General features: G+C 36.2%; 1 protein-coding gene across 1 annotated transcript; it reads right to left on the bottom strand.

Annotated features, from left to right (window-relative positions):
- Positions 1 to 2,950: 2,950 nt before the first annotated feature.
- LOC108959531 (TMV resistance protein N-like) lies at positions 2,951 to 7,940 on the bottom strand. The gene is made up of 4 exons (XM_039313544.1): positions 7,450 to 7,940; positions 3,780 to 3,919; positions 3,573 to 3,665; positions 2,951 to 3,300 (listed from the first exon to the last, which is right to left on the bottom strand). Exons 1-4 carry the CDS (start codon positions 7,938 to 7,940, stop codon positions 2,951 to 2,953), a joined length of 1,074 nt encoding a protein of 357 aa, XP_039169478.1.
- Between the last annotated feature and the right edge of the window lie 4,180 nt (positions 7,941 to 12,120).

Below are 12,120 nucleotides of genomic sequence, written 5' to 3'. Positions count from 1 at the left end.
AGTACTTCAGCAAACAAAAGGTAAGGTTAGTACATTAAGCCGTTGAATGCCTAAGCATAACACAACTCTTAGCCAGAAATAGTTCGACTGGTAATAATTATTGCTCATATAGATTCCCAACCATTACACTTGAAGACATTCAGCATGAATAGTTGATTGCATTTTGGAACTCTGCATAAACAGATGAACAAAGGTAAGATTATTGCTGGAGAAGTAGAATTTCAACTTTAATAATGGGAATGCTTGAAATTGCAATTATAACCATTGACATCAAAAGTGGAGTAAAGTTGGCAGTGATCTTTGATTGTGCATCATCAGATAGTCCCTGCTCAATCTTCAAAACTACAAGAAACAAAGGTGATACAAAAGGAGAAATCTAGGTTATTGCATTTGCCTTAATTAATTCACTAAAAATTTGAGTTATCAAATTCCCAAACTGAGCTTAAAACAACAAAGGAAAAAGAAAAGGACCTGTCATCCGCATAACAAATAAGAATTCAAGAATATAAATGCCTTATCGAGCAAATTGAAATATCTTCCTAATTGTAATTTAAGATGAGCAGGAACGAACCAATAGCAAACAAATAGAGAAGAAAAATTGTAGTTTCACTCTCTTTTGGAGGTGAACATTAAAGAGAATTGATGTAGAGAAAAATTGAGTTAATTGATTTTTCAAAATACCTCTTGTCAAACCTAATTTTGTATGTTGACCAAAAAAATAATAATTTTGTCTAGTATACCTAACATTACTTAAATATTTTTATGGATCAAAGGGACTAATTATATTCATTCCTTTTCTCACCATGATAACCCATGAGAAGTTTCTATATTGACAATTTCATGAACCGAGGCAAAGCATGTGAGTCACCTAAATCTTTTAATTAAGCAAAGTCTTAGTAAACAAATGATACATACCTCATCCATCTTTGTTGAACCTCGGGCGGTAACTTACAAAGAGTTCGCAAGATTTTGGCACTCCCAACATGCTCTTCAATGATTCACACCGATTGAAATCCAATCTTTTTAGATTTTGTAAATTAGATAGATCAGATTCGTTTAAGCTTTTGATGGAATTACAGTTCCAAATCCATAGCGTCCGCAATGATTTCAATTCTCCCAAACCCTGAATCTCAATTAGGTGAGGGAATTGGCGCAGGTACAAATGCTGGATCTTCTTCAGACAAGGCAAAATGGGCAGAGTCTTAAGTAATGGACAGTCGAATATCATCAATTCATTGAAATTTTGTAGTTTTCCAAACCCATCAAAACGAATCTCACCAAGCCAATATCTTTCAATAATCAGTCTTGACAAATTCTCCAAGTTGGAAAAGAGCGACCAATCTATTGGTGATTGGACATCGACTAAAGTCAACCGTTGAAGGCTAGATGGAAGCCCGATAAGAGATCGAGGGTTGGCATAACTTACAGAGTTCTTGTAACCGAGAGAGGGAACTCAAATCAGTTGGAGGCAAGGTCATTTTCCAACCCACGGGGTCAACTTTCTTAGAGCACTTGCTCTCAAAAAGCCCCTCTATGTTGGGTTCTTGTACTGTTGTTCCGATTATATCAAGATGAACTAAATTGGTTAGATTGGAGAAGTCAGGGATTGTAGTCAACGAGTCCAATGAAAAGCTTAACGACTTTAGACTCTTAGGAAGCTCTGGCAACTGTTGAATTGACCTACAATCCCATAAATTAAGTTTTTGGAGATTTGTAAGCCGATTGATGGTTGTTGGCAATCCACTAAAACAGCCACCTGATAAATCTAGAATTTTCAATGAGGATAGTGCCCCAATTTCACTTGGAATTTCCCCCTCCAAGTGTTCACATGAGGCACTCAACTCTTCCAAATTTTCCAACGTTCCTATAGTTTTCGGAAGTTCACTTATGCGGCTATGATCTAGATTTAGTGCCTTCAACTTTTTGAGATTTCCAATACAATCAGGTAAGCTCCTGATGTGTGAAAGACTCAAATCCAACTTGACCAATGATTGGAGCCTCCCAAATGAGTTTGGTAGCTTTTTTAAATAGCCATTTGGGATCATAAAAATTTCCAACCTTCCTAAGTTCCTAATGGAATAAGGTAATTCACTCACACTTGTATGTCTGACATTCAACTCAAGTAGTGATTCCAATTGTCCAATAGAATCGGGAGTTTTTGCAATTCCCAACATGACAAGATTAGATGCTTCACATTCACTAGATTACCAATTGAGTAAGGCAACACTGAAAGTTCTTGAGAAAATATTTCTAAGTAATCAAGATGTTGTAAAACACCAATGGACCTATCGATCTTTCCAAGTTGATTGCATCTAAGGATTAATCTCTCTAACTTGGAGATTGCGGAGAACTTTGGTGTCTTTCTAAGTAATGGACAATCCAGGAGTTTTAGGACTTTCAACTGTTTTGCTACCTATAAAACAATTAAGCTGAAATTAGAAAAGAAAAAAAAAGAGTAAATGTAATGCAAAAATATGTCATGAGATCATACCATGATTTGACGCCATCCTCCCCAGTCTTTAGTAATATTAATCCCCGAAAAGCTCAAGAACTGCTAGGTTCTCCAACCCAAAGTTGGCAGCAAGGAATTTCGATGGGCAATTGCGCCAAGAGAGCCATCTTAACTCGGAGAAATGATCCTTAAAGTCTCCTTGGAAGTTTCCATGGTCCAATTGAAGGAATCTAAGATTGACCATCCTTGCAAATTCCTTGTGTTTAAATCTATACGTTGTATCCGGTTCAGGTGTACCGAGATTAAGTGCCACTATGTTCTTAGTTCCCTGGAAGATAAAATTAGCAACCAATGAGTACATGTGTCAATTTGAGTTGACGTTAGATCTAAAAGGTAATGATATTGATGGATGGAGTGGAAAACATTTAGAGGTAAAACTTACCTTTTTTCTTTGCACCAAATGGAAGGCATCCTTGGGTAACCATAGTCTACTACCCCTTAAACGTATGTTGCAACTTTCCCGTGGACAATATCTCGCCCGAGGTCTCTAAGTTGGTCATGCATCCACAATTCATCGTAGTCTATGATCTTTATCAGAGACATACGTGTGAGGATATTGACTTCGATTTCGGTGGGATACCCAAAAACCGCATCCCAATATTTAATTGCAGTTGTTTTCTCCTGATTAATGAAGAAACATGCAATATCAAGATATATTTGTTGCTGATTAGGGTCCAATGCTTCATAGCTTATCATCAACTTCTTCTTGACATCCTCGTTCATCACCTTCTTTAACTTAGATAGAACATTTTTCCATGTACTTTGGCATTTTCCACGGAGTGTGGAACCTACAACATCAAGAGCCAATGGAAGTCTTCCAAGTGCATTGATTACCTTTTCTGAAATATCGATGTAATCAGCCGGAGGCTTGGCACATCCCAAGGCACGCTCACAAAAAGTTGAAGAGCATCATCCCAATTCATCTCTGGCATAGTATAGAATGAAAAATGTGTAGTATCTAAGATTGGGACATTGTGGTCTTCACCTTCCTTTACTAGGAATTCAATATTCCTTGTTGTTATGATGATTCTAGTACCCTCACTATACCAGTTTGGCTTACCAACAAGTCTCATGATTTGATCTCGGTTGTCAATGTCATCAAGAACAATGAGGACTTTCTTCCCATGGAGCCTCGTCTTGATCAAGTGAGCCCCTTCATCAATGAAGGAGAGGTTTATACAATTGAGTTTGAGGACATCAGACAACAATTTTTTTTGTAAATTTATTATATCTTGAGTCCGGACATCTTTAAGAAAACAGCAATGACCTGAAAACTGAGGGGAGATTTGCCTAAAGACAGCCTTGGCCAATGTTGTCTTTCCAATACCACCCATACCATGAATCGCGATGAATCTCACATCAAATGCTACTAGATCTAACTGCTCCATAATTTCATCCATCTCGATCCTTAATTCCCACCGAATGATCAAACATGTCTGTCCGTCTTGTCCATAACAAATTAGAAACTTCCTTGATCATGAGATTCTTAAGTTCATCTAGGCTGTCACATAATATGCAACCATCTCAGATTCAAAAACCACATATATGGAAACTTTGCACGCATTTCATGGCACTGGAAGTTTATCACCGAGTTTAAAGTTATTTGCTTTGAAAGAAACGAATATACAAAAAGTGATCTTTCAAGCTGCGAGCTGTTTGAAAACCAAAAACGAAGAAAACATATATATTCTGTTTTTTTTTTTTTTGGTCAGCAGAAAAGATATACATTCAAGAGGAGGTGGAGGGACCTTATTCACAATTGGAAGCTATTGCTGTCAAGGTTCTTTGGTCCAGTAAATGGTGAGAAAAGGTTATTTCGCGACTGAGGGTCTAGTTGAGCTTCGACTAAAAGTCGCTCTAGCATATTGTCACCGAATTAGAGCTACACGTGGTTGTGTTTGAACAGGTTGTGCACCTCCAATCCATTCCATTCCCTTACACCTTATCGAAAAATTACCAAATCAATATTAAATATATTAAATACCATTTTAGTCTAAAACTTTCTAATATAAACCTTTACATAAAATTTAAGTGTTGTATAATGTCAAGCAAAGATTTATGACTATATTGACAAAATTTAAATGTTTAAAATCAAATTAACATTTGTACAATTTTGGATAGATTTGATAATTATCCTCCATTTCATTTTATACTTTTTACACCAGTTAGTTTCTTCTTGTTGCACAGAGCTGATATCGAGACCTCCAGAAGTTTGGCTAAATATCAAGTCCTTGGTAAACCAGTCTTGATCAACTCTTCAAGCATTTGGGATGAGTTTGAAGGTTAACGTATATATTAAAAAAAAAAAAACAAAAACTCACAAAGCAGTTACCTTTTAGTAGTAAAGTTAGTAATTTGGTACAAGACTTGGTAATTTTGAAATGTGGAGTAAACAATGTGGTAAGTTGCAAAAATATTGTAAATCGACAAACGATCTAATAAACTTAATAAATAATTCACATTAAAGCCGGTATGCAAGAACTGGTCAGTAGATTAATGTAAAAAAAAAAGGTTGGTAAGATACGAGTTAAAGTTCGTAATTTCATATGAAAACTGACAACTATAAAACTAGGGATGGGCATGGGGTATGGGAGATCTGCACTCCGCGGTGGCCTTTTGGACAAGGCAAAATTCTGTCTTGAAAATTGCCTCACAGGAATTTACTCGACACGATTGGGCATGGGCACTAATAGGCCAGCCCTTCCTGTTCTCGAGGATTGAAACTATTACTGTGTTTAATGAAGGACGGAAACAAGGGTTTAATGAAGAAAGATGAAAGTAAGCATAGAATAACGACTAGGGTTTATAGAAAAACTATCACAAACTAGGTAGAGAGTAGTTACATATCTCAAGGTAATTAAAATGATTAAATTTCTTATCCATTTTCTAGAGGTTCCTAGATTTCTCTATCCGTAACTAGAACTACCTAGAAGTCCCTTAATTGAATTTTTGGTTAATTAAGACCCGGGGCCATGAATAGGTCCATGGTTAAAGCAAGGGCAATAACCAAATTTTTTTTTTCACTTTTTACTAGACAGAAACGGGTCCAATATTGGCAAACTTTAGATCACTCGTAGAAGAATGTTCAGTTTAAGGCTGTAGATTTTGTCTATGCACAATTGGCCACTAGAGACGCCAATGACCCCTGCCCCACTATGATGAAAGTAAAAGCCCAAGATTGATAATACAATTAAATCTAAGTCAGTTCTTCACAAACTAATTAAGATGCGATAAGATGTGTACTAGAAGATTGAACGTCTAACACATGCAGAAATCATTTTTTATTTTTGCTCTTTTGGATAATGGCATGCAAAGATCTTTTTAGTGTTCGGTCTTGTATATTCAGACCAAATAGGAAAACCATGACCTATAGCTTCCTCTTATGGGTATGTAAAACTATCATTATGAAGAAGCTATGTTATTTTGTGTAACTCAGGGGTGTGACCATAATTAGCCGGTTACCTCAAGCAAAACAGTAGCAAGGCATATGAATTCCCTAAGGCCGAAAAGGAATCCACAAGGATTGCTTTCTTCCTCTTGGCCGTGGATTTTTGGATATTGCAAAGACTTAGTCTATGCTATAATTTCTTTTTATTCCCGCACATTTTTACGTCTCCTAAAGCACATCAAATACTAACAACTATTAACTAACACCGGCCATTAATGGCTCGGAACACATAAAGAAGCTCGTTATCGAGCACTCTTATTTTGGGCCGATTCTTCTTCAGCTTTCATTAGCATAACAAAAGGACAAGAAAACATTGCAGGCATAGGGTTGGGAAAATTGCATCAAAAGTCCTTAACTTTAGCAAATAAGTTTACTAGAAGTCCTAAAACTTGTTGTGAAAAGAGAATCGAGTCATAAAACTTGCAAAACCGTAATCAAGCCTTAAAACTTATCAAATTAGTTCAATTGAGTTATTCCGTTAACTCCGTTCAATTAAGCTAATTGAAAATGTTGGCATGTCTTATTTTATTATTTTCTTAAGACATGTGGCGATGATAAGCCCACCAAGTGCCACATCAGGAATAAAATTTAAAGAATACAAACAAAAATCAAATTAAAAATAAAAAAGCTAAAAAAAATTTAAAAAAAAAAAAAAAAAAGAAAAAATCAAGTTATGGCTAAGCCTCGCCCTAGGCCTTCTCGAAGCCAGGGACCCTCATCCGGGCATGCCAAGGCCTCGCCTAGGCCCGGCAAAGGCCTAGGCGACCTCCACTAACCCCTCTTGGTGGTTGTGGCAGCGGCCACCAACAAGGGCTTGGCCAAGCCATGGGTGAGTTTTTTTTTTAAAAAATTTATAGCTTTTTATATTTTAATCTAATTTTTGCTTGTAATTTTTAAATTTTTCTAATGTAGCACTTGGTGAGCACCACGTCATCTGCACTTGTCTAATAAAAAAAAAATAAGACATGTTCGCATTTTCCGTTAGCTAATTGGACGGAATTAATCTGAAGGATTCAATTGAATCAATTCAACAGGTTTTAGAACTTGATTGCATTTTTTTTTGCAAGTTTTAAGATTCGATTGTACTTTCGTGATAAGTTTTAGGATTTTTAAAGCCCATATACTTAACTTTATGTACGGAATGCAATTGAAGTTAAGAAACTTAATTTATTTTTTCACACTTATATGGTCTTACTATTTTATCGAATCTTAGATCTTCATGGATATCTTGGTTTTTTGGCATTATAGATTAATTAATTAAGTTGATATACCTTAACACTAATTGTTATCAAAACTTAGTATTAAAAGTGAAAATTCAATTTGTGCAAGAAACCTTGCCATCTGAGCAAAATTTCTAGCTCCCCATTGCGTCAAATCCAACCATACATTACATAAGGTTGGACAGCAGCAACCTGAATCTAATTATTCTTTAGAGGAAAACATCGAAGATGTCAATAAGAAAATAAAGTTATGGAGAAGCAAACGATACCCATGATCTTTTAGATTCCTTCCTTTAATTCTGGCAACCGCTTTCAAAGCCTTCTTCCACTTCTTTACTAAATCATTCTCTGAGTCACTCTTGTGCTTTTGGAGGGCTTTCCAATATAAATTAGTCTTAAGCTTGACATCATCCACATCCACATCATAGAAGATAGGGAGAATCACTTTCTCATCATTATCTTTCGATAACTCCACTATGCGTGCCAGCTCATGGAGACACCACTTACTTGAAGCGTAGTTTTTGGAGAAAATTGGGATGTAAATTCTGGATTCATTGATCGCTTGCAAGAGGCTGCCTTCAATCTCTTCACCAAATCGAAGCTCTTCATTGTCTTTGAAAGTGCAGATCCCCGCGCGGATCATGTCATTGTAGAGAGAATCAATGATGGTTAAGCGGGTGTCAGGCCCTCTGAAGTTGAGGAACACCTCATAGCCCCTCCTTGATCTGTCATCACGGCTGCTGCTCATTGGAGCTGCCATTTCCGTTCTTTTCCCACCCTCTTTCTCTTCATTCCGTGAGGACAATGGCTATTGATCTCTGAATTGAGTCCTCTCTGAATTGAGTCCGATCCTTGTAGCAACCTGACAAAAAGCAACAGAGTGAGATCGCTCGCTTACTTCCACTACGTTCGCCTGTAAAAAAGACCATTTAGACTCGCACAAAATAGGAGGTTGAGGCAACAATTGATCAAAGACTTCGAAGAGGAAGAGGTCGTCCCGGGGATGTTTATTTTAGCTGAAGTGCAACATGATTGAGAGTATATGGAAGCATGTAATTGATCATATGGAAACAGATATCTCATATGTAATTATCACACGCATAAACACAAGTTGTCCTGTGTAAGTCACAATTCTATATAGTCAAGCTATCACTGACCATGTCTTCATCTTATAACAACTTGATAACAAACAGAGTGAGATCGCTCACTTTCACTATGTTTGCCTGGAAATTACTTGCGGCCTTCCTTCACAAGTTAAAAAAAAAAAAAAACAAAAACAAAAAAAAAAAAAAAACAAAACAAAAAAAAAACAAACGAAAAACAAAAACAAAACAAAAAAATAAAAAACGAAAAACAAAAAATTAAGCATTCAGGCTCGCGCCAAATAGAAGGCCAAGTTGAGGAAATAATTGATGAAAGTCTTCAAAGAGCAGGAGGTTGTCCTGAAAATATATTTTTTTACTGCATGTTGATTAAGTGTTGGATGTATTGGACAACTTGCCATTACTTTGTCATTAGTCATTAGTGTTCCTTTCGTGTGGAAGTCACATGCGGCCTTGCTTCATAAGTTGAAAAACCAAATCAGAGTCGCATCAAATAGGCGGCTAAGGGAAATGGTCTGACCAACTGGATGAGTGGAGTCCTCGAACGTGGTCAGTGCATGACCCGAGATTCGATGTATGTGATAATTTTTTTAATAAGTATTGTCAATTTTTTTTTAAAAAAAAAAAAGGCTTTCCGGTAAAACCAACTCCACTTTTCGACAAAATTTGCATATATTCATTGAATGCCATGAATTCATTTTCTGAATGTTGACTTGCGATATGAAATCTGATGATTGCATGTCTTTGCATTATGAACCAAATATTACATTTTAATCAAGTATATCATGATTATGCATGTTGTCGCAGCCCAGCTGAGGTGAACCTTGAGAGAATTTAATTAATTGCTAGGTGGAGACATATAACCCTTGTGCAACTTGGCGCTTACACTTCATATGGCTCACCCAAATCCTATGGACCACAACTTGATTTCTCTTTTAATGTATGATTTAATTTTGATCAGAGCTGTCACTAATCTATTCTAGGCCGGTTGTGAGCTAAGTGAGGAAGAAGAGCTCGTCCTACTTCGGCAAATCAAAGAATTTGGACGCAAGGACTTGGTTAAGTTAGTTTTGCCTAATGCCCACCATCAGTAGCCTTTTTTCTTTTAATAAAAATTATTTCATTCAATATATTTTCAGTTTTTATTTCTTACCATGTATAAGTACTCTTACAATAAATTTAAACAATCAATGATGAAGTCAAAGAAAAACAAAGAACATAAAAAAGCAACTCAGGCAGTATCGGACAAAACAATACAACGCGCTGTGAACTATTCATAGGAATAGACATGCACTAGTCTAATAAATGAAAATTTCTAATCTATGTCATGAGAAATGAATTATAAATGCAATATTACAAAACTAGCAATAATAAAAATTAGTCTCGTCCTATAATGTACCGCAAAGAAGCCCTAAACTAATCAACATGCTTCTTTTCATACTCTTTTTATATATTGATATGACAAGATTATCTAAATATATATATGAAAAAATTAAAGTAAATTTAATTGGTGATATATAATAAACGCGTAATCAGAAAGAGACGACATCTAAACTCTAAGCCGGAAGACGGTATGGGGGAAATTGATACCTATTTGACATCTCCGTTTTCACATGTCTGCAGAAAAGACACGTGAATGCAAACTCATGTATATGAAAATGCAATATGCTGGAATTTCATGAAAAGTGACTCGGAACGTGTAACTATATTTTTATGTGATGCTAAAACGGACTAATAAACAAAGGGGATCCCCGAGTACCGCTTCGGCGAAGAGCAAACCAACCGGGAGTGGACTGGATGAACACTGCTCAGACCGAAGACGGTCTGGACAGTGGACATTCGACCTATCCCCGAGTTTAAAAACAGACCCGAAGTGGGCCTCGACAATGCTAGAGCAATAACAAACCAAAGGGACCATCAAGGACCAACCTTGAGAGTCTCAAACAGACCAAAAGTGCTATTAAGTATTATCAAACTCGAGTGAAGTTAGAGTCTGAACATTGACAGTAATATGATAATATTCACTAGCGTACAAAAATAATAAACGAAAGTTGAGAAATAAAAGAAATTGCACATAAGATTTACAGTGGTTCGGCTTAGAGTAAATCTTTGGCACGTCCACTCTTCCACACCGAGCCTACTAGCTGGATTTCACAAGTCTCTCAATAAGATGTTATAGAAGGGAGTGATGATACTCAGGTTTGTGATATACAGTCACCCTTTCAATGCCTATCAAGGATTACAATTTGTAGCTCATGAAAGACAAGTATATAAGATTGAAGTTCTCTTGGACTTAGGAATTTTTTATTTTGACCTCTCTCTTCTCTTTGGTATCTTGGTCTTCTTCTATACTCCTTCACTTCTAATCTAATGTTGGACAATTTTTTAGAGAAATGTTATCCAATCAACCCATTGGACAAAAAAGATTGAGTAACTGTTGAGGGATAATATTTTAATCTCCATTGATTTTGTTGCCTGTACAAGCAAATATCAGTTTCCATAAGTAGAGTTCTTCAATGAAGGAAAGTAGCTTGCCTTTTGGAATAATTATCAATCAATCAAAGATGATTTGCATAGAGATTTTGTTGCAAAACAGTCTTTAAAATTGAAGATCAGTCAGTGCATTCTATTTTGGAAATCTAAGCTAGGTCACTAGCTATGACGATATAAGAAGTGGGGTTTGTGTCTAAACATATCGTCATAAATAGATTTCGTAATATGATGATATTCAAATTTAGCTAAGAATCTGAAAACATCAAGTAATATGATGATATTTGTGTATAAGCTATTACATTGATCATATTTCTATATAAGCTCTGTTGATATCCTTACTCTTGCTCTGATGACATTTGCATACAAGTTTTGCTAATATCCTCACTATTGCTTTGGTGATATTCATGCAATAATATTGATGATATCCATGAATTAATTGTCTCTAACTTCAAAGGTGATACACGAACAACAATAGATAGATTCTGAATGTGATAAAAATATATATAGATTTATCCTTCATGAGTAGTTCCTAAAATAAAACACTTATACATTTATCAATATCCATATAACCTTTGGTGATATCCTTAATATTTCCACTTCCGACGTGAGGTTGGTACGCTTGTGGGCCCATATAGTTAGGCAGTACTTAATGGCCTTTTGTGCGGGCACCTTTGAAACGGGGTCATGTACGGAGGATCCCCACCTAGGTGCACTTTCGCTTCCATCTCTTCGTTTCTTTTTATTTTTAATTTGGTTTTATTTTGATAACTATTTCTCTTTTCTTTTTTTGCTTTGGCTATATGAGCTCGCAAGGAAATGAAAATGAGAGAGAACCTTTGTTCCTAGCTCGATCATGACGGCTGGGAGTCTCTTTGAACCCGAGAAGGGCGCTAGTTGAGTATGTAATGTAGACACCGAAGATTTGAGCAAAGTTGACCGAGAGTCAAACTTCATTGAAAGTTGAGTCGAAGGGTATAATTGGGTTGTACTTGTCTAAAGCTTTCCAGAGATACCCAATTTACCCAAATTGAACGGCTACATCTTAAGATATCAAGATCAGAATCACAAAGATCAGAATTTTATGGCAAAAATATCGTAACTTTTTGCTAAGTTCATCCATTTGACCCGGCTGCCCAAAATCCACAATCCGAGGTGAACAACATTTTAGCTTTCCGATGGGGAAGGAGAGGGTGGGGGGTGGTTTGGGTTCAATTGTACATTATACGGAAAAGTTATGCTCGCCCAAGTTCAATCAAATTTTGGTAAAAAATGTGTAAAACATTAATCTTCGAGATTTAAAAAAAAAACAATATTGATGCTCCGTCGAAGAGGACAATTACTGGA

Source organism: Eucalyptus grandis, chromosome 5 (genome assembly GCF_016545825.1).
Source record: "Eucalyptus grandis isolate ANBG69807.140 chromosome 5, ASM1654582v1, whole genome shotgun sequence".
In the NCBI taxonomy this organism is placed as follows: domain Eukaryota; kingdom Viridiplantae; phylum Streptophyta; class Magnoliopsida; order Myrtales; family Myrtaceae; genus Eucalyptus; species Eucalyptus grandis.
The sequence above is the reverse complement of the archived record's forward strand: the minus strand, read 5'-3'. Positions and strand labels throughout refer to the sequence as shown.

Excerpts from the sequence above, each read along its gene's own strand:
- LOC108959531 (XM_039313544.1), bottom strand. The coding sequence starts at position 7,940 with ATGGCAGCTCCAATGAGCAGCAGCCGTGATGACAGATCAAGGAGGGGC. Across the intron at positions 3,666-3,779 it reads AATCTCCCCTCAGTTTTCAG|GGGCTCACTTGATCAAGACG; the intron begins GTCATTGCTGTT and ends TCATTGATGAAG. Across the intron at positions 3,301-3,572 it reads TCAAATCATGAGACTTGTTG|GTTCCACACTCCGTGGAAAA; the intron begins GTAAGCCAAACT and ends TTGATGTTGTAG.